General features: G+C 35.4%; 1 protein-coding gene across 5 annotated transcripts in view; it reads right to left on the bottom strand.

Moving 5' to 3' along the window:
* LOC102223620 (voltage-dependent calcium channel subunit alpha-2/delta-2) overlaps positions 1 to 20,832 on the bottom strand; it is a 219,883-nt gene that overhangs the window by 50,578 nt on the left and 148,473 nt on the right. For 3 of the 5 annotated variants that reach the window (XM_023324995.1, XM_023324997.1, XM_023324998.1), the window contains 3 exons: positions 20,572 to 20,713; positions 1,605 to 1,736; positions 1,335 to 1,392 (listed from right to left, as the gene is read on the bottom strand). In XM_023324995.1, the coding sequence (XP_023180763.1) occupies positions 1,335 to 1,392; positions 1,605 to 1,736; positions 20,572 to 20,713 (332 nt within the window). The remainder of the gene's footprint in view (positions 1 to 1,334; positions 1,393 to 1,604; positions 1,737 to 20,571; positions 20,714 to 20,832) is intronic. The other 2 variants (XM_023324996.1, XM_023324999.1) reach the window with 1 other exon arrangement.

Below are 20,832 nucleotides of genomic sequence, written 5' to 3'. Positions count from 1 at the left end.
GTGAAGAGGGTAAAGTGGGTGAATGGCCTCATTTTTTTCCCCCAGCCAGATTTTCTTTATGTGTCTGTTTGTCGTCACCTACATACAGGTCAAGAAAATGCTTTTTTATATGTATAATAAACAATATTTCTGAACCCAAGATTACAAAACATACATAAGAATGGAATAATAAAGCTAAAAAATACATTTTTTATAAAATCTTTCACTCCTCCTGTGTTTCAATCTTCTTTTGAATGTATTTGTTTTAATGCATACCTCCTTGATTGTTTGCTTGTTTGATACTTTTATTGCTGTTACTCGTTCTATTATGTGGTTAATTATTTTGTAGATCAATACCCGTTTTTGCTTTTTGTCACTATGTATTGTCTTTGTGTACACACTAATTGGTGAATTAAAAAAGTGCATGCCCATATGTGTTTTGCAGATTATAATGATTAAGTGATCTTATGGCCAGGTTCTTTTCAGAAGTCAAAATACGATCCAGTACATATTCAAGAATGTCAAATTAATTTAAGGATTTTATTCATGGAATTGAGTCAATATTTTATGAGGTTTTGAAGATTTTACAACAAAAAGCATCTGTGACTTTTAAAAGCATGAACTGGGTGCTCATGTTTTGATTTATTTGAGAATATTGTCTAATCCATGCTGGCTGAAAGAATTATACATGCAGGTTAATTTTACTTCTTGAAATGCATATTTTTATAGGAACCAGAAAAAATTTTAGCTAAATTGCAATTTTATGTAGTTTAATAACTTGAAACTAAAAATAAAAGTTAAACTTGGCATTCATATGTGTTTGCTGTCTAAATAATTAGACATATTATAATGATCAAGTAATCTTATGAGCAGATCTTTCAAATGGATATTGTAACTTTAAAGTCACCAAATCTGGAGCTGCTGAATGTTTAGTGTTTAGTCTCCACAAAAGCTCAACACAATGATACAACAGTACTTTAGAGTTCACCATCTTCACCACTTTTGCATTATTGTTTTAATGTTTGGGATGATTTCCCTAAACTGCAAGACAAATTCAACATTCTTCCAAAAAGTTCAGACTTCTTAGGGAATTTCAGTTCATTTTAAGACGAAGACTTTACGAGTTATCTGGGAGTAACAACAGCACAAAGCTACAGTATATTAAAGTCGAGCTTTAAATATCCTTCACATTTTATGAGAATTTGAATGAGCCAATTTCTTATTGAGTGCCAGAAAATCTGTTATTAAAACATGACATCCGTATAATACTGTAACGCCAATTATAAAATCTCCGGTAGATCCTTCTTGTAATAATCTGGAAGGTAAAAGCTACTAAGTATGGAGTTTATTCCTACCATGGCCTTCTGCGAACGTCGTAAAGGTCGATCTTGTTGGGCGCCCTCCAAGGAGTGGCTGCAGAGAGCAAGAAAATAAGTTCAAATAATCCTCTCACTGTCGGACATTTTCCACCAGATGAGATCAAAGTAATCATAATTTCATTCTCTCTATCAAGCTACTAGCACAGAAAGCTGATAAGATGTTCTGCAGCGGAAAACCTGATGGATTCATTTAGACTTTATCTTGCCATAACGCAGAGGGCAGAGTGTTGACCTGATGAAGCCTACCTGGGTAGTACCGCGTCACGCCCGTGGCGCTGCCGAACACCTGCCAGCGCAGAGAGCTGTCCTCGCGCCGGTTTTCGATGAAGACTCGCTCCAGAGCCTGTGTCCAGTTGAGCTCATTCAGGATCACAGGCGCTGAAAAAGAAAGAAGATTACAAATATATAACGAGCCCCAAAATAACAGAATCATGCTTTAAAAAAACATTTCAAAGTAATTTGAGATTTAAGTTGGTTACAGACTACAAGGCAAGCCTGAAACTATGCAAAAACATTTTTTTTATTTATTTGTGAATAAAGCAGGCCGGTGAAAATAGTAAATATTAGACAGGTCTCTTCATTGACTTCATTCAAGTCCTTGAATTAAAACTTACTTGCATAATAAGGTTTTTAATATTTGAATCATTTTGTATTTTTATTATTTTACTTTGTCTTACATTGTTATGTATTTTAATTGATTGGGTGTATTTTTTGTGTTTGTTGTGTCATTTAGGATGTTTTAATTAATTTGTTTCAATATGACGCACTTAACATTAGTTTAAAATGTGCTATTATTAATTATTATTATTATTGTTATTATTACAGTATCTCATCACTTCGTTCAAAAACAAAGAAAACTTGTAAATTCATAAAAAATTGCAATAAAAAAGTTTATTTCTGTATTATTGTAAATACGGAGAACAATACATTTAATAAAGTGGTCATAACATTTTTTTTAAAACTTTCTTTTACATTTCTGATGTAAAAAGTTATTTAAAATTTGACTGAGAATTTGATTTTCTTTAATGCTATAACGGTATTAATAATTTGTTCAAACTAATACAAGCTCAGTTAATTTTCTGAGTTGTTTGTTTCAGACATCTTGATCTTAATAATTGTATCTTTACACCTTCCCATTTTTGTACATTAGTTCTCTCCTTTTTTTAATTTTGTGTTATAATCAAGTTAAAACACCCAAATAAAAAAAAATACTAAAACATGTTACAAAGACACTGGTCAATAAAAACCAACAAAACTTTGGGTTTTTCTCTGTAAATAAGCCAAAGGTTGAGGTGAACAACCTTGTCTCTGCCAGCAGAAGTGGGTTGAGAGCATCAGGATGGATGCATGCAGGAACCTCAGGCCATCTGAGCGCCGCATTAGTCTAATCTGTCTGATCTTTGTGGCGCACACAGAGGAGGTCACCTTGAAGGAGGGTCATCCTGCACGTCACTCACAGCATGCGGAGGAAGTCTGCTGAATGTCGGACATCAGACCACTGCAACTTTTTTCTGCAGGTCTGGTAACAAATTGTGGTTGTTTGTTTAAAGCAGTAAATTTACTGTGTGTGCTCCTGCAATGGTGGCCATTTTATAGAGGGAATATAACATTTTTAACCTTTAAATATTGTAATTGTGAAACATAGATAAATCATAATTGGATATTCTGGTTTTGTATAGTCTTTAAAAGCACTTTTTTTGGCAAACATTAAAAGCCACAATCACTTTAACTGCTGGACACATTATTATTAGCTTGATAAAAAAAATACTTTTTCCTTTTTCAACAAGAATATGAAGGATGGATGTGCACTGTAAAACGTTTCAGCCACATTTAGTTGTGTCTACTGTCTTCTACTCTTTAAGTCAAATAAATGTAGCAAGTTTTAGGTCTTGAACCTAAATGTGTGAGTTTGTGAAAGATAAACTTACAGCAGTAAGTTGTGTTAACTTTTTATTAAAAGTTGAATAAACTAGAGGTTTTATGTTAGCACTTAAAAAAACTGAAGAAAAAGACAGGAGTGGAATGTATTTCCCAGAATGCTTAGCGGTTTGTTTTTGTATCCTGAGATGGAAATGCGTTACATTGATCTGACTCCTGCATTATTAAGACAAATGTTTATTTTAAAGCTTGAGGATAATGTCCTGTTCACACTAAATGTTTTTATACAATTCGTTTTCATGTTTAATAAAATTCATCATCAGACCAGAAATTTTGTTAATTCAATTTGAAACAAGAATTTAAATTATTCTAAAATAAAATAGTTATTTTTAACTTGGTATTGTGAGTAAAATAATAGAGAAATGTGGCTCTTTAAAAGTTTTCTTCTTGCATATTGTGAAATAATTATTTGGTTTAAACTGCAGCAATAAGTTAAAATTCACAAGTCAAGATTAATGAACTTAAAAACATTATTTAGAAAACTTGTCTCTTGTTAAATCAACTTCATGAACTTTGATTTCTGAGTTAAAACCAAAACAATTTTCTGTTTAACTTAAATTTCATTTTCAAGGCAGCAGGTGGACTTTCATTTTGAAGTTAAGCCACCTTCAAATGTTTTACAGTGTGCAGCTGATTGTTGCAACACAGAAAGAGGATGGAGTTAGTTGTTTTTGTGAAATTATGGTTTATTTCACAATAATTTTTAAATTTCTGTTTTCCATCAGTAGCAATTGGGACAAAAGAAGAATTGCTTTTCCAAATGGGTCCCAGTGAATGATATTTGACTCCACTTTCAATCTGAATGTCTTTAATCAGTATTTTAACTTTCCATCCATCCACCTTGTTATTAGAATTACAGTAACGTGAAACAACATGTTGCGGGAAAACAAACAGCTGAGACACTGATAAAGTTTCAGTGTTGTTACAGACAATATCATTGAATTATTATTCTGATTCCATTACTGTAGCTCATTTAAATCTAGAGGAGTAAAACAAAGCTTGATGATGTGGAGAAAAGTGAGACTTGCACACACTCTACATGGTTTGCTAATTTAAAAAGTGTGTATTCTGGTAACACCGCTGTTGGGAGGAAAGTTTTGATGAATTAGAGTCAATCTGTCAGCTGACTCCAGTTTTGTTCAACATTGTGGAGAATTACAAGCTGGCTTGGTGTGCCACGCGCTTTTAAATCTATGCATAAAGTGCCTGCTTGCTATGTCTCCAAGGTACTGCTCTCAGACAACATCGCTTCTTCTCACAGGATAAATCAGTATAAAAATCTCAACCATATGAGATTAAGCTTGAACTGGGGACTGGTTTAGTATGGGGTGGACTTTGCATTAAGAGTTATAAAGTATCATTCCTGTGTGAATTGCAAGCTACATTCCATTTAAGTTTAAAAAAATAAGATTTTTTCGTGTGCATCCAGAATAAACCCTTCATCGCCTGTTCAACAGTAAGTGGTATAATACACCACAGGTGGTGAATAACACAAGTACCAGATCAATATTCAAGTCTCTGACTTCTACTTTGCACAGTCCTTATTTTCCTTCCACTTGTATTCATGTAGTTATTTTTTTTTCTATTCTAATAAATTCCTTCAACAACACACGACATGGAAACACACAAACACACACACACACACACATCCAGACACTGCAAATGCTTTCAGTCTGTGTTTAATCGCCAAGCTGAAGTCAGAAGACGGGGAGTGCAATCAGAGGTTTAATAGCCACCTGATTAAAGAGGAAACAAGAAGAGGCGCTGAGCTGCGGAGAACTTCACTCGCTCCTCTGATTTAATTACTCAGCCAACCAAAGCTAGATAAGCCTCAGAACAGACAAGTCCAGCTTTTCTCAACGCTGCGTTTTAATTTTACACAAATAAACGCTCATTATCCACTTTTCCCATGCTTCCAATTACTGCAGCGTTTCTGACGAGACATTGGTCTAAAGGTAGCAAATAGGCAACAAGTATTTTCTCATTCTGCTTGTCTGCTGAAAGGTCACATTTTAAAAAATATAGTCAGATGAAAAATCACTCAATCATTAATTTATTTTCTTATTTTGCCACCAGGAAGCCATGTTCCATTGTGCAAAATTTACAAAATTGCAGCGCCTAAAAAAAGCTTGGCATTATTACCGTCTATCAGAGTGCAAAAACAAACAACACAACAACAAACACACAGCCAAATCAGGAGGACATGAGTGTGTGAAAGCCAAATTGCTGCCATCACCCAGGGGAGCTCCTAGATGTGTTTTTCTTCAAAATTTAAAGACAGGAGCACAAAGGAGGAGCGGAGGAGGTTAGAAACGGCTCTACAAGTGAGCAGAAACTTAAAGACCAATCTAGAGAGGGGGTAACGGATGACTGACGGAAAGAAACAAAAAAATCAACTTGAGTGAATGGCTGCTCTACAGAAAGGAAAAGGGAAATTTCTTACCCATGAAATCAAAACTATAAAAAACAAACAACTGAAAAAAATCTAATAAAACATTCAAAAATATATTGATCAAATTCTAACATTTTCAAATACGTTTTGTAAAAGTTATTGAACACAACACAATTGGTGGTTTATCATGAAACCATTTTTTTTTTTTGCCTTGAGTATTTTCAAGTTTTGTCTCTGTAGCTGTTTGATGATTCATGCCAGTGATTCACTGCAAACTCCCAGAATGAGAAAGTCAAAGAGCTTTACCCCTCATAACTCAGTGTTTACATTTGCCAAGAGTCCAGATGGCGTGAAGAACCAAACGGTTGGAGCTAGAGAGAGACATTAGTGAAGCTTTTAGTGTCAGCAACATTTGCAGCATAAAATATTCTGACTTGTGATGTCTGTGCTCTAAATATTTGTGGGGGAAATGGTTCAACCAACATTCCCAGAGTTATCTAACCCTGAATAAATAACCACTAACAATATACTATAACAGCGGTGTCAAACTCATTTTCGTTTGGGCCAAATCAAGGTCAACAATGCTCTTAAAAGGCCGGTTGTGCTAGAATGTATTGATTAAACCTGTTCACAAATTTCTAAAATATCAATGAATTATTAAAATTAAATAATATTATTGAACATCTTTTCAGTCCGTCTAGGATTTCGTAATACATTTTGCAATTTTTTGCAATAAAAATCAAAATGTTTGTGGTGCTAATCTGGAAATATTTGGGATATTTGCACTTATTTATGAAGGTAAATGCAACACTTTATTACTCGCTGTATAGATCATGGACTATAATCTGACATCAATTAAAGCTGAGGCAGCTGTTTAGTACAAGTAATAAAGTTTTTGACAATTTTTGAGAAAAATCTGCAATAAACTCCCAATTATTAGCACAAAAATTATTCTTATTCAGGGACATGTTGATTTTTCATGAATTTCTACGGTACTTCTCAAGAACCTGAAGGGACTAATTGATATAATTTGGCAGTAAGCAGATAAAATAACTGCATTGATTTGATTGATAACATAATATTTAAGCACATTAGTGTTTAGAATCTAGAGGACCACATACAAAGCTGTGGCGGGCCGGATTTGGCCCAAGGGCCTCAGGTTTGACACATGTGTACAATAACAATATCCATCAATCAATTAGCTATACCTGCTTATCCTTGCAGGGTTGAGGGAAAAATAACAATTTAACACACTATTATTATACTATAATAATGCTACAATTGTATTAACCAGTTGGTAAAGAAATCATTAATTTCAAAAACAGTAAAAAAAAAACTCCAACTAAAACCCAACATACAACCTAAAAAAGTTTTATCTTTTAATTGGTCATAGGTTAGTATATTTCGCATTAACTGAGAATATACCTTAAAGTCTTCAACTTTATCACAAGTCTTATTATAAAGATCCAAATTGGTTTCTTTTCAAGATTTCTGGCAATTTGTCAAAAAAAATAAATCCTTTCTAGGTAATTTAGATTTATTACTGCCTTCCAGAAAACTGCAAAACAGCTGAAACGCTGAGCTGCTTTGACCCGTCATAACTAGAACATTGACCATTTGATGTGTATTCAATATTTTAATCCATAAATAATTCATAATTGGTGACTATATGATGTTTTTAAATTGATGCAAAGTATTTTGAACTGCTTTGTTGTTTAAATGTGCTATAAAATAAGCTTGAATTACCTTGATTTATTAGTGAGTGGCTTAAAGTTAAACAAGGTCAACAAGCAGCCAAAGTGCAAAGAAAAAAATATTTTGAAAACCTGGAGAAATGTTAACACATTATCTTAAAAGATTACACGAAAGCAAAGTAAAATCTAAAGAATGTAGGTTTAAAACTTTCGCACAGCTAACCTAACACAGCTAGTATCGAACACTTTTAAATTTTCTTCAGTGCGAGTCTGTGCCTGACGGCTGATAAGAGCCAGAAGGAGGTCCGTGTGTGTTTATGCTGCTAGCCAAAACTAAAACAGTCACATTTGAACCGCCTCCCGCAGCGTCGGGGCAAATCTGCCAAAACACACACATCCGCGCACGGGAACGCATATCTGCAGGTGATCTCTGCAGAAAAACTGGCACATCAGAGATAAGAGAACACAGCAAACTAATTCTCTTTGATTTATTCAGTAAGGATATGCTGCGACTTCTCTGGACAGTTGATAAAAAGACAAATTTCCCCTGGGTGGTGGTGGAGGGAGGGCACGCTCACCCCGTCAGACGGGGCCTAGGAGCGCCAGTGTGGCCTCATCTTTCACCTGAAATGCGCTTCTCTCTGATATCTTTAAAAGGTAATTCATCAGCGCGCCGCTCCCTTGACATTTAAAGCACCCTTGGCTTTGCACCTTTATGGAGCGAGACTGCACACCAAGTAGGGAAACAATTATGAGCGGGATTTATGGAGCATCGCTGCGTGAGATCATTCCTCAACTCTCACCGCCGCGGCTTCTCCCCTCCCCTGAACGCCGGCGTTCGTACATTCTTCACAGTGATGTATCTCAGATTAAGACTGAACCGATCTGTCCCTTATGCCCTGTATTAATCCAACTTTATAAAAATAAGTACATGGCCTTATTATGCACACAGAGCAGAGAAACAGCACCGTAGTAAAGCCACAAGTGGTGCCTCATGGGAAATCCATGATGGTATTTGAAGCCAAACGCTGAAGCACTTTGAAGATTTATAATCATTTACACTGAAGTGCTTACACATTATGAGAAACGAAGTTTCAGGAACATTCTGATGCAATCATTGAAAACTTTACATGAAAAGAGGAAAAACAGACCCTTTAATAATTTCATAAATTGGAATAGAGTCACCTGAAGGTGGCGGTAAAGAGTAAGATAATAGGGATTGTAACTAGTTACATTTACTTGAGTAATTTATTGAGAAAAAAAAACATATTACCTTTACTACACCGTACTTTTGACTTCTACTTGAGTAATATTATTATTTATTCTTATTTGAGTAAAATTCTCAAATAAATAATATTTATTTGAGAATAGATATTCTCAAATAAATATTATTTATCTCAGCCTCATTTAAGTACAGAGCACTGAGTAGGAAAAACCTTTTTGGGTCTGCCGGTCCAAATCTTTTTGGGGCCCTGAGCAGATGTCCATATGTAGCCCCCCCCACCAACATGTCAACACCAGATGCTTTATCATTTCTGTAACATTTCTGTTGCAATGTTTTATTTTTAGTTTTTCTTTGTTGATTTATTCTATTGTGTTTTCGTTTTTGCAACACACTGTGGTGAAGTTTTAACCTGTTTTTTAAATGCTGTGTAAATAAATTTGACATTGACGTTATGTGTGTAAGATGGCTACTGTTATTAGCATTGTTTGTAACTAGTGTTGTTATGGCTATTAATTTTAACCTTACAGGAGTAGCGAACGACAAAAACTAAGTAACTTTGAGAAGCAGAGTGGTATTTAAGTGTACCATATCTCTTTAATTATTTGAAGGTAACATCAGCTGATAAACACTAAATTTACAGTAAACAAAAAGATTGATATCTTATATTTCAGCCGCCAACAGCATAATTTATATTTATTACAGAGGAGGATGATTACTGTCACTGGAGTGCGGCTCGATTAATTTTGCTTCATGTCTTCAACCTCTGCAACTCGACGCAGCTCTGCTTAATTGTTAAACTTTTCAGCCTTTTGTCTGCAAGGGATCACCAAGACAATGCTACTGACAAAGACTGAATTTAACTAACTAAAATTACTAATCAACATTCCACTTTGCAATTATAGTTATTTTGCTTTCTTTTTGCAAATAAATGCCCCGTCTTTTCAAACCCAATTGGTTGGAAAAATGTGGTTTTCAGTGTAGACCACAAGATTTGAAATGATGATTTTCCTCCTTAATTATGAACAAAACAATTATTTAGCTGATGAAACAAAGAAAGGAAAGAAGGTAATTCAACATGAGCAGCCCAATGATCATCTTCTTAGTCAGTTTGTGGCTGTTTCTTATTCTTGTGTCAATAAATACAATCATTTTTAAAAGTCATTAGACTTATGAAACTCCCAGGAGTCCAAGATTAAAGTCCAAGACATTTAATCTTGGACTGAAATCCTTTAATCTGATGACAACAATGTTCACACAACTTTTAGCACATTTGTCTGTGCTAAAAGATTATAAACTAAGATTTTGTTATTAAGTGTATTTGTTTTAAATACAATATTCTAAGTAATAGTTTAAGTTATGAGCTGCATTTATCCAATCCAGCTGTTAAAGTTAATACTTTATGATAAAGTGGATTTAAGAAGAAAACAGGACACCTGATCACCCCATATGACCAACAAAGTCCTGACTCTAACTTGGATAAGCTTTGGTCCAACCAATTTTCTTGCAAAGATTGAATAGAAAAGAATCTTATTCACATTCCAGTTTGTTCCTTTTGAAAAGATTGGGGCCAATTTACTTTGCTAGTGAATGGGAAACTATTCTGCGCTTACAATGGAAGGTTCTTTTCACACTTTGTATGTTTTATATTCATATTTAAATTTCAAATTAAATAAAATCCTTTAAACCTTTCATTTTTTTCTTAGTCACATAATCTAAATCATCTGAAGGTAGCTCTGCTACTGTCCGAGTAGAAAAGCGGTGCTGCACTCATTCAGCTTGCTCTCCACAGGAGTGGGTTTATATCTGAAATTCAAAGCATTAGAGCTCAGATAATACACCGATGCTCTATTTTTTTTTTTTTAAATCCTGTTAACCTTACTTTGATTTTGTCTATATTCACTTGTCTTGATTGACTGTTGCATTATTTTCCATATTTCTGGATTTTCACTTCTCGTATCTTTTTGCTTTGCGCCTCTGAGCTGCAGAATTTTTCCCACAGCGATGTGTATTTCTGAGCAGCAGAGATCAGATGCTGCTGTTTATTCTGAAGACCTCACAGACTCCAAATAAAAACAAACCAGCAGCCTGATGTACCAATAACTTCCTCCACAGTTCAAAAATCACTACGCAGCGGCACCTCTGCTTCTGCTGCATGTATCACCTTTCTTCTCTTCCCTGCCGTATTGTCAGCACAGTTCATTCTCCATCTCTCTCCTGCTGTTCTCCTGTTTCCTTCCTGTCTCCTCTTCTTTCCTTCAGGCCTGATTTTGAGCATGGCTGAGTGTTAAAGGAGCTTGAACCTTAAAGCCTTTCATCCCGCGGAGGGAAAAAGGCAGCAACAAGACCTGGCAGCATCTCACACATTCGAACGCACAGATTTATTTTTTTTTCCGCATCTTCAGAGAAAAAAAAAAGTATTTTTATGGCTTTGTTATGAGGAGAAACAAAATGTAGAGAATAATCCAAATTCCAGTTTTTATTCTTTAAAGTTCACAAAACTGTCAAACTGTAAAGCAGCTACTTAAATTATTTTTAGCCTTAGAAATATCCTTTTGTCAACATATTGTGTAGTAAGGTGAATTTGTTGCACTGGGTATTTACTAACTGCAGAAAACTTTCTCTAAGCTAAAACCAGCCATAACAAAAATATGACTTCAATGGTTTCAAAAAAATATTTATACGTTTTGATCTTTATCCCAATTTGTCACAATGCAACAATAAACCTCAAAGTATTTAACAGGAATTTTTGAAGAATAGATAGAAAGCAGAAAGAAAAGAATGCATAATTGTTTTCAGTTTTTTACAAATAAAAATTAGAGAAGACTGAGTTTGGATGTGTGTCTGGACTTTGACTGGGCCATTCTAACTCTAATAGTGCATCCACACCAAATGCATTTTGCGTCCGATGCTTCAAGTTCGACGAGTGTGCACTTTGTAGTCCGACGTTTGACATTTTGCTCTAGATGTGCGTCAGTCTTGTCAAAATCGCTCTAGGCTGGATTTGAGAGGAAACTCAAACGATTCCACCGTCTCCTGCATATTTCATCCAAATATTTGGATTTGGATAGCTCAAATGTAGGGATATTTTGTAACAGTAAAAGTTATAACTTACTCGACATTTCTACTTTCTCGCTGATCCTCTTCCAAGTCAGGTCCTTTCTGTTCCTGCCTCTGTAGTCATAATTTAATCTGTCGTAGATTACAGGTCGAAAGCAAACAGCGACAATTAGTTTATCCTCCATGGTTCTTTTTATTCTGAGATCATGTCGGAAAATGCACCACTACGTGCTGGTTGATGCTCCGCGTCGAGTGGCAAAAGTTCAGATTTTCCAATTCAAGCATTGGATGCATCAAATGCTTTGAATGGCACTGCGCTTGACGCGTGAAACGCATCTCCACATAGACTCTGAATGTAAACCAAACGCGCCTGACGCTCAAAACGCGGTTGGTGTGAACGCACCATTAGATCAACTGCCTTCTTCTTGCCACTAAATCCAAAGATCAGATTTAAAAAGTTCATGAATAATAACACTGGTGTGTACCTTTGTTTTTAAGTTACTGCTTGTTCAATAATGTTCTGTAACAAACCTCTGAGTCTCCACAGCTGGATTTACACTAGGATTTAAATACACTCATACGGACTCTATTCACTAATTAGGTGACCTCCGAAAGTGATTGGTTGAACTGGAGTTTTTAGGGGCATCAGTAAGGCAGCTGAATATAAATGCTTATAAATAAAAGTCCATTGTTCAGATTTTTATTAATACAAAAATTTTAAAAAGCATATCAGTTTTGCACAAATTCATGTTGCTCTGCCACTCAAAATCCAAATAAAATACCTATAAGTATGTAAAATGTAGTTGTGACTCTGCATGCTGAGCTTTTATGTAAAATCTTAAAGATGCAAATCATGCCAAAACATAATTTATTATACATTATGTCCTAATTTTTCTGTCTGACAAATATTTTCTGGTGAATACACTTTTTTCCAAATAGTGTGCTTGTTATTAACAATTTCAGTTTTTGCAAACATTAATCTCATACTCCGATGGTGGGCAAACAAAAGCCAAATCTTCAGAGGAAGTGCGATAATTCAGAGAGAAACAGACAGGAGACATCCTGAGTGCACCTCAAAGTAGTTTTTCCAATTAAAACCGGAGCAGTAAATAACAAACACAGAAAATGTAATTTGTGAGCCTGGTGGTGAGTGAAGAAGAGTTTGCAGTGCTGACTGTTCTAATTAGAGTGAGGGTAAATGATAGTGCCCCTTCACTGGGCACACACTATAGGCCTGGGATGGGTGCAGGGCAAAAAGAGAGAGCGAGAGAGAAAGATGTAGAGAGAGAGACAGAGAGGAGAAATGGAGTCAGTAAAGTCAAGAATGAAAGAGATGCAGCCCGCGGGTTTTAGACAGTCTTTTGGTTTTACTTTAAATCCCTTTTCCTCACTTTTTTTTTCTATTTTCACAAATTACTTTTGCTTTTTTCCCCTGCATTTAAATCTGGTTTGATGTTGAGAGGGACTGAGTTGATCTCCACCATGGTGTGAGCTGGTTGACAGTGAAGCTTCCTCTGCTGGAGGCAAAGTGTTAAAATGAAAACAGACTACATTTGTACAAATGGAAACACACATACAGATGTACTCACTGGCTGACAAAAGCTACACTTATTTATTTGGCTGTGCCCAATCCTTAAATTATATTTGGGTTAAGAAGGAAGAACTTTAATAGGTGGCAAAAATATTAAGGGGACATTTATTAAGAAAGTAATAACAAGAACTAGCAAACATATTTTGTTATGGACAAACCTGCGTGTCTAAAATGTTGCTATTTTTTAAGATTCACTTTAAACCAGGTAAAATTTAAAGTTTGAGTCATAAATAACCTGACAAATGCGTATCTGTTTCTCTTTTTTTTTACCCTTCACACATCTCAGCCCTTTGTTGGCTTTATCTGCTGCATCTCTTGCACTCAGTTTCTTCACGCGCTGCGTATGATCTTCCTCCAGAGGTGCCCCAAATTGTTATTTTTTATTGTTACTTAAGCTTTTTGCTGGGAGGCAGCCACAAAGCAGACAGAACTGCAGCAACATAAAAGCAGCATTTCAACAAGCAGCAACTTTAAGGAGGTGAATGCAACATTTTGTGTTGTTTGCTGCATTATAAGCTTGATTTGGCTTGGAGTTTAGGCTTTTCCATGCTGAGCTCATCTTACCTTAGATTTGGTTTGATTTGATGCAAACCAAATCTAAATTGGCTTGATTTGATGCATTGCCTTTTATTTATATGCAGTAATAACAATAAATCACTGTTGTACCACAATGTAGCTGCAGCCAAGTCCTAAAATATTTGTAAATAGCTTTAAATTTTGGCTGCAGATTGTGGTTTATGATTTTAAACCCATAATTGAAAAGGCCAACAAAATTGTATTTTATGATGTTCCATCAATTTAAACCCATTTTGGTTAGATGTGAAGACTAGGAAAGACTTTTTCTGCATTTCAATAAGGCATCAAGTGTCATTACCCCAGTTCCCTAGTGAGCAGTCAGTCATCTGTTTACGGCAACAAATTATATTCTGTAAAATTTTTCCTAGTTAAAAAAATTTACAGAAACCTGGAAGTTTTTTGTCTCCAATAGAAAACTCAAACTGCCATGGCTCGGCTTATATCATGGGAAAATGTGTTGTAAATGAAATGATATTAATAATAATAATATTCATTTAATCTGCTTGAGATCCTCTGGTTTAGAATCTAAAATTTCTTGACATGTCAATATGCAAGCCTTTTATATTTGTTTCTGTACAAACAAAGGTTTTATATGCACATTCTTAGTATGTAGTAGGACTGTCTTTTAAACCTTGGGATCTTGGGTTTAAAATTTTGGGTATCCTTTAAAAGACACGAGAAATGTTGCGTAATTTTGTTCCGCAGAGAGGCATATTATTGAGGTCACATTCTCAAATTACGTCCTCTGGAGTTATTTCCAACTTTAGAAACATGCTTTAAGAGAATAAAACCTGCTTCTCCAAGACAACCGTGGCCACATCAGTTTATTCATCTGTGCCAATGTGGCGGTGCCCGTTTTGTAATAGGCAAAGATAATTAGAAGTAAACTGCACAAATGTTTGACCTGAGCTAATTAGGAAGTTTGCAGACTTTGCAGCAGAGATCAGTAGAGGGATAATGAATTATAAAATGGTTCATTACTGCGCTTAAGGGACCTGCTCAATCTCAATAAATGGACATGGGGCCTAGCAGACGCATCAAACCAAAACGCACACATCGCCTCATTGAGCCGCTGAAAGACTGCTATTAAGAGATTTTTTTCCACCTCTTTTATTTTATTAAAGAGTCTCCTCTTCTTCTCTGACATCTAACCTTTTGGTTTGTCACAGCTTTTCAATTTGTTCATGAATATCTACTTTATGTGAAAATGCTGTTTTTGGGAAAACTGTCGAATTCTACAGATAATCTAAAAACAAACATCAACTGTTTGCATTATACTGTACTTTATGCTGTGAGCTCCACATTTTTAGCTTTAACTTTCCCTGCCTTTCCTCCAGCGTCTCCCTGAGGACCGAGTCTGCCCACTCGCACTGCCCGTCTTCTGATAATACTAAACCCACAGATTTATTGTAGATCTAGACCCATCAAGACCCAGAGGACAACAATCTGCCCACATTAGTTTCCCCAGACATGCTCTCCAAGGCAGCCTGCAGGCTGGACGTAGAGCCAAGCATGACAGAAAATAATCCTCTTCTACCAGCCGACAGCTCCTGGTAAAGCCGTTTGGTCTAGGTTTAAAAATATTACACCAATTCTGCAGCTTGGTTTGACATTTTCAGACAAAGCTATCGAAAATAATCAACTGAACTTGAGACCCCCATGCAAATAGAGATATTAATTAATTTTATGTCACATTGTTTTTATTCAAAATGTGGAGTCTGCATGAATGAGTCCGGCCTAAAGAACCTCAAACTGCTGGATTTCAGAGGTTATAACAGCGGACGCTAATTCAGCCTCAGGCTACAAATGGCCAACAGGGATGAAGAGCGGTGAGCTTCACAGCCTTGGATTTGTCTAATTCTTTAAAAGTTAGCTTGCAGGAACCGTTGCTAACCTCAAATAGATGACCAGATACTGAATACATGCAGCTTGTTCAGATCTGCCATGAGGGAAACACAGACAGGCACCAATATAGACTCTTTGTGTGAATGAATTAATGAATAAAAATACTTCACCAACAAAAATCAAATACAAGCTGTTTACGTCTGAGTTTTTGTTACATATTTATCAATCAAAATACTCCACGTTGACTTGTTGATGTCCAGCAGAGGTAAAAACATTAAACAAATGAATATTTCTTTACTAAGTCATGATTGGTTTGGCTGATTTAATAAAACTCAGTCGTCTCTTCTACACAGAATTGTTCCAGTTCAGCTACATTAGAGACGTTTGAGCATAAACTGGTTTAAAACCATCCTATGGGTTCTGATAAGATTTAAATCCAAACTTGGCCCTTATAAGATAAAGTAAGTTTGCAGTATCATTCAAAAATGGTCAAATGTACCTTAAAAGCTTATAAAATATAATCTGAACAACGTTATGTGTTTATGGTCCATGAAAACGATGTTACCTTTAAAAATCCTTCCTTTCTTAGAATAGTTAAGTTTGTTCAGCAAAAATATGATTTTAACGGTAAAAAGCAGAAGGAAGACACTTTTCACATCAACATAATTATAAAAACAAAACTTTAAGAAATCCAGGTGTTAGCATCAGAAGGCACATCCACGGTAAAATATTGATTTATATGGATTTTACTGTATTTTTACAGTAAATGTCTGATAACCACAGCTGCTGGTATTTTACCAAAATTAGAGCTGTGTTTTTACAATGTCAATAACTCCAAAAAAACCTAATTTTTATTTTAAAATGTTATTTTAATGATAAGAAATTTACTATCTGTATGTTATAAAAGATATTCTGACTTCCCATGACTTCATATGCAGACATGATGCAGTAATAATGTTCAAAATTTACTGCAATATGTCTGCATTTCAATCATTTGACAGCTCAAATCAAATGAGCAAACATAATGTACAAAGAAAACGTCGAAGCAGCTCAATGCATGTCAGAGAAAGAGGAACCCAGATGTACAGCCCCCAATTTTTCTTGAAGTAATTTCTAAATGACTGAAAATTCAGTTGTGCTCAGCTTGAAAAGAGACTCATACTGTCATCTAGGGAGCAGGTGTCCTGAGCTACAAGCTGCTGGATCCCTAGTTTAACAAGCTGCAGACTATATAAACGTACATCGCTCTGAGCCGAGAGGCTGCAGATAAACAGACAACAAAACATCTGATCCAGGATCCAACCCTCAAATATTTTACGACTTGTAAACATGGGCAAACAGAGAACTTGAGGTTCTGTTAAGTTTAACAACACCTTCTGTTAACGTATGTGGGTGCAGACATGCAAATTTCAGCCTGAGATAACCAACAATTGTCAAACCTTTTGATGCATTATTCGATTCTATTTCCGACTTAAACCCCAAAATGTAACAAATCATTCACCTTGCAGCTGTTTCGCTTTATAAAGAACATTAGCAAACCGATTACCATAAAACAAAGTTGGAAATAAAAAAAAAACATAATAAGATGCTGCATTTTGCATCAAACTAGGTCTCTGAAAAGATGTAAGTGTTTGATCAGAACTTTGCCAGGGACATGCAATTTGGTTACAAAGGACCTTAAAGAATGACTCTACACATGCAAAGCTAAAATAATTCTCAATTGCATTTTTATCAACAACTATAACACAACACACATGCTTATAATTGGATTGGCACAAATCTGCAGTTGGCAATCTGAGCAGTGCAGATCGTGCAATGGGAGCTAACTAAACAACATCAATAGTAAACATTTTCCACAGAGAAGAAGAGGAGAAAAAAGAAGTAATTCCATGCACCGTGCCACTCTACTCCTTTAGATTTCACCAGGCTCAATCAAGAGCCCTTTATCCTCTGGCTCACATCCTCAGACAGGGGATCCAGAGCTGCCATAAAATGGGTCTGGGAACAATGCACAGCCTTGATTGCTCTATTGTGAGTTAGCTTTGGCCTTTGACATCTTCTCCTGAACCAAGAGTGTCTAATTCTGACAAGATTTGTCTGGAGAGACGCAGCTGGAGGGCATTGTTACAGACAGGTGCCATAAACTGCCTGCTTGACAAAGAAAGTCAAGAGTAAGACAATGACGGAGAGGAAGAAACCGCTGCAGTAGAAATGTTTGCTCATTCCCTGTTTCTCTTTTTAGTTGTTTTTTAAGAGTCAGGGTGAAAGTGTCCAAAAGGTTAGAGAGGTGAGAGGTAGATAACAGAGGAAGCATGTCCATGGAAACCCTAGAGGGTACATGTGTAGGATTTTGCTCATTTAGCGGCTGCAGACTAAGGATGGTGTTATGTCTGCAGGGCTGAAGAATGCTGCGCAGGAAGGGCAAGGTCTACGATAAAAAGCACGACCGCTAAAAAGAAAATACAGAAAATACAGTACGAATCAGTTCGAGAGCGAGTATCTGTCATCTGAAATCACTTTACTGTGCAAAAGTGCAAACCAATATCAAAGGAGATTGAGTTACTGAGTGAGAGTGAAGAGGATGTGTCATCTAGTCATGACCTGAATGTCTGAAAAAAACCAGGAGGACGTTTTGTTTCACCGTAAAAACAGATGGCAGGCATTCATCTATATATACACTCAGTATTTACATAAATATTAAATTAAAAATAAGGCTGATAATGAGTTTTATGACAGGACATTTTGAACCTAAAACAAAAATAAGAGTCAAAAACGTTTGACATGATCTAGTTGCTACAATATAAAAACTGAAAAGCATTAGTGGTTTCCACTAATGCTAACATAATAGACTATTACAGTTATAATGTCTATAACATTTAATCAATGCTACTTTAAATTCCATACATACAGGACAAATATAGAGTAATTAAAGCTAAATTAAGTGTTAGATTTTAAGTGATCATTACGCAGTTAATTAGTTAATTAAAGTGAATGTCTGCAGTCGAGCGCTTCACTGACATGCTGCTTGCATCGCAGCTCGTTAACTGTACCTCTAAAACAACATGGCGGACCACCACTTTCCACACAGTGGACATTTACTCCTTTCAGATCATCTCTACATGCAATTTTTAACCCTGTAATACTTCAACATCTCTATTTTGAATTAAATAAGTTAAACAAATGTTGACTTTTCTTCACGCTTCTTAAGCAGACTTAGAGATTGTACCTATTTTTCAGTCGCTGAATGCTTTTGGATAGGAAACTGTAGTTTGTACCCCACATGACCACAAACTACAGTATCTTGCAAAATCTTGGCTGAGCAAGATATCTGTGAAAAACTCTGATTCTCTGTGCAAGATTAATCAAAAAAGTATGTAAAATGCCTTCCAAATTTTTGGGTGATCATTTCAATGTCTGGAACATGTGTACATATGTAATTTGTATACAACAAATGTAGAAAATACAAAATAGAGCATGTTTTAGAACATATTTGACATTAAAACAGTTTCATACAACATTACAAAATCAAAAAGAATCAATTTTTATCTTCAAAATATCCATCTAGGTTTGTTTTTCTATGCCCAGGTCTTCCACAGTTAACATCTACCAGGTCTTGACATGAAGCAGTGGACTGAGTTTAGCCCACCATTATTATGTTGCTGATGTAATAAGAGAAAAAAAACAACAATCTTTCTAATTACGTTTATGAATTTCGGTTCAACTTATTGCAGAAACTTCAACTTGTCAAAGTACTTTTTGTTTATTTTTACAAAATCATGGTAGTAATAATAACTATGATGAATTTTCACACAATACACTGTCAAACATTTGAGCTGCATTTAGTTGTGTCTACTATCTTTTACTCTTTAAGTCAAGTAAATTTAGCCAGTTTTAGATTTTGAACCCAAAAGTGAGTTTGTGAAAGATAAACTTACAGTAGTAAGTTGTGTTTACTTTTTATTAATTTTGTCAGAAAGTTGAATAAACTAGTTTTTATGTTACCGCTTAAAAAAACTGAAAAAGGAAAAAGACATTAGTGGGATCTATTTCCCAGAATGCTTAGCGGTTTGTTTTTGTATCCTGAGATGGAAATGTGTTACATTGATCTGACTCCTGTGTTATTAAGACAAATGTTTATTTTAAAGCTTGAGGTTAATGTCCTGTTCACACTAAATGTTTTTAAACAATTCATTTTCATGTTTAATGAAATTTACTAGCAGATCAGAAATTTTGTTCAATCAACTTGAAACAAGAATTTAAATTATTCTAAAGTAAAGTAGTTATTTTAACTTGATATTGTGAGTAAAATAATAGATAAATGTGACTCTTTATCTAGGTGAGAGAAGTTTTTTTCTTGCATATTGTGAAATAATTGGTTTAAATTGCAGCATTAAGTTAAAACTCATAATTCAAGATTAATAAACTTAAAAAACAGTGTTTAGACAACTTGTCTCATGTTAAATCAACCTTATGAACTTTAGTTTCTGAGTTAAAATCAATTAACTCTTGTAGAGTTAAATTACATTGTCAAGGCAGCAGGTGGACTTTATTTTTCAAGTTAAACCACTTGCAATTGTTTTGCAGTGTAGTTATAATGATAAACTTTCTAATCTCACTGTAATAGATGCAGAAACCTGACCCAGTGACAGCTGACAAGATGCAGCATTGCTGCCACTGACATCATCTCTGCATTATTCAACGATAATATTGTAATCATACGATTGTCTAATATTGTGCAGCCTATTAACACTCGTCTTTTTCTACGCACACGTGTTTTTGTCTGCGTGTTTTTGTGTGTGTAGTGAGGTGAGAGATTTTTGAAGGATATTCTTCTACTGTCTCTCAAAAAGCATTTACATTACATTACTGGTGTTTTGAAATGTGGAATAACTTACAGCCTTTGTATATATCTGTGGGAATCTGGACGGCACTGGAGGAGTAGTTGACCTTGTTTTTAAAATTTGGATCGTCGACAAACTCCAGCTCCAGGGAGGACGAGGTCTCCAGCGGAGCTTCCTCCTCTCCGTCCTCTGTCTGCTGAAACACACACAGAGTGGAAATAAATAAGAGATGAATCTATATTAAAAAAAAAACAAGATCACTGAGCTGCATTTTGTAACTTTCTACACTGTGATTCTGGAAGACATATTTGTCCT

This window comes from Xiphophorus maculatus, chromosome 20 (genome assembly GCF_002775205.1).
Source record: "Xiphophorus maculatus strain JP 163 A chromosome 20, X_maculatus-5.0-male, whole genome shotgun sequence".
Lineage (NCBI taxonomy): Eukaryota > Metazoa > Chordata > Actinopteri > Cyprinodontiformes > Poeciliidae > Xiphophorus > Xiphophorus maculatus.
The sequence above is the reverse complement of the archived record's forward strand: the minus strand, read 5'-3'. Positions and strand labels throughout refer to the sequence as shown.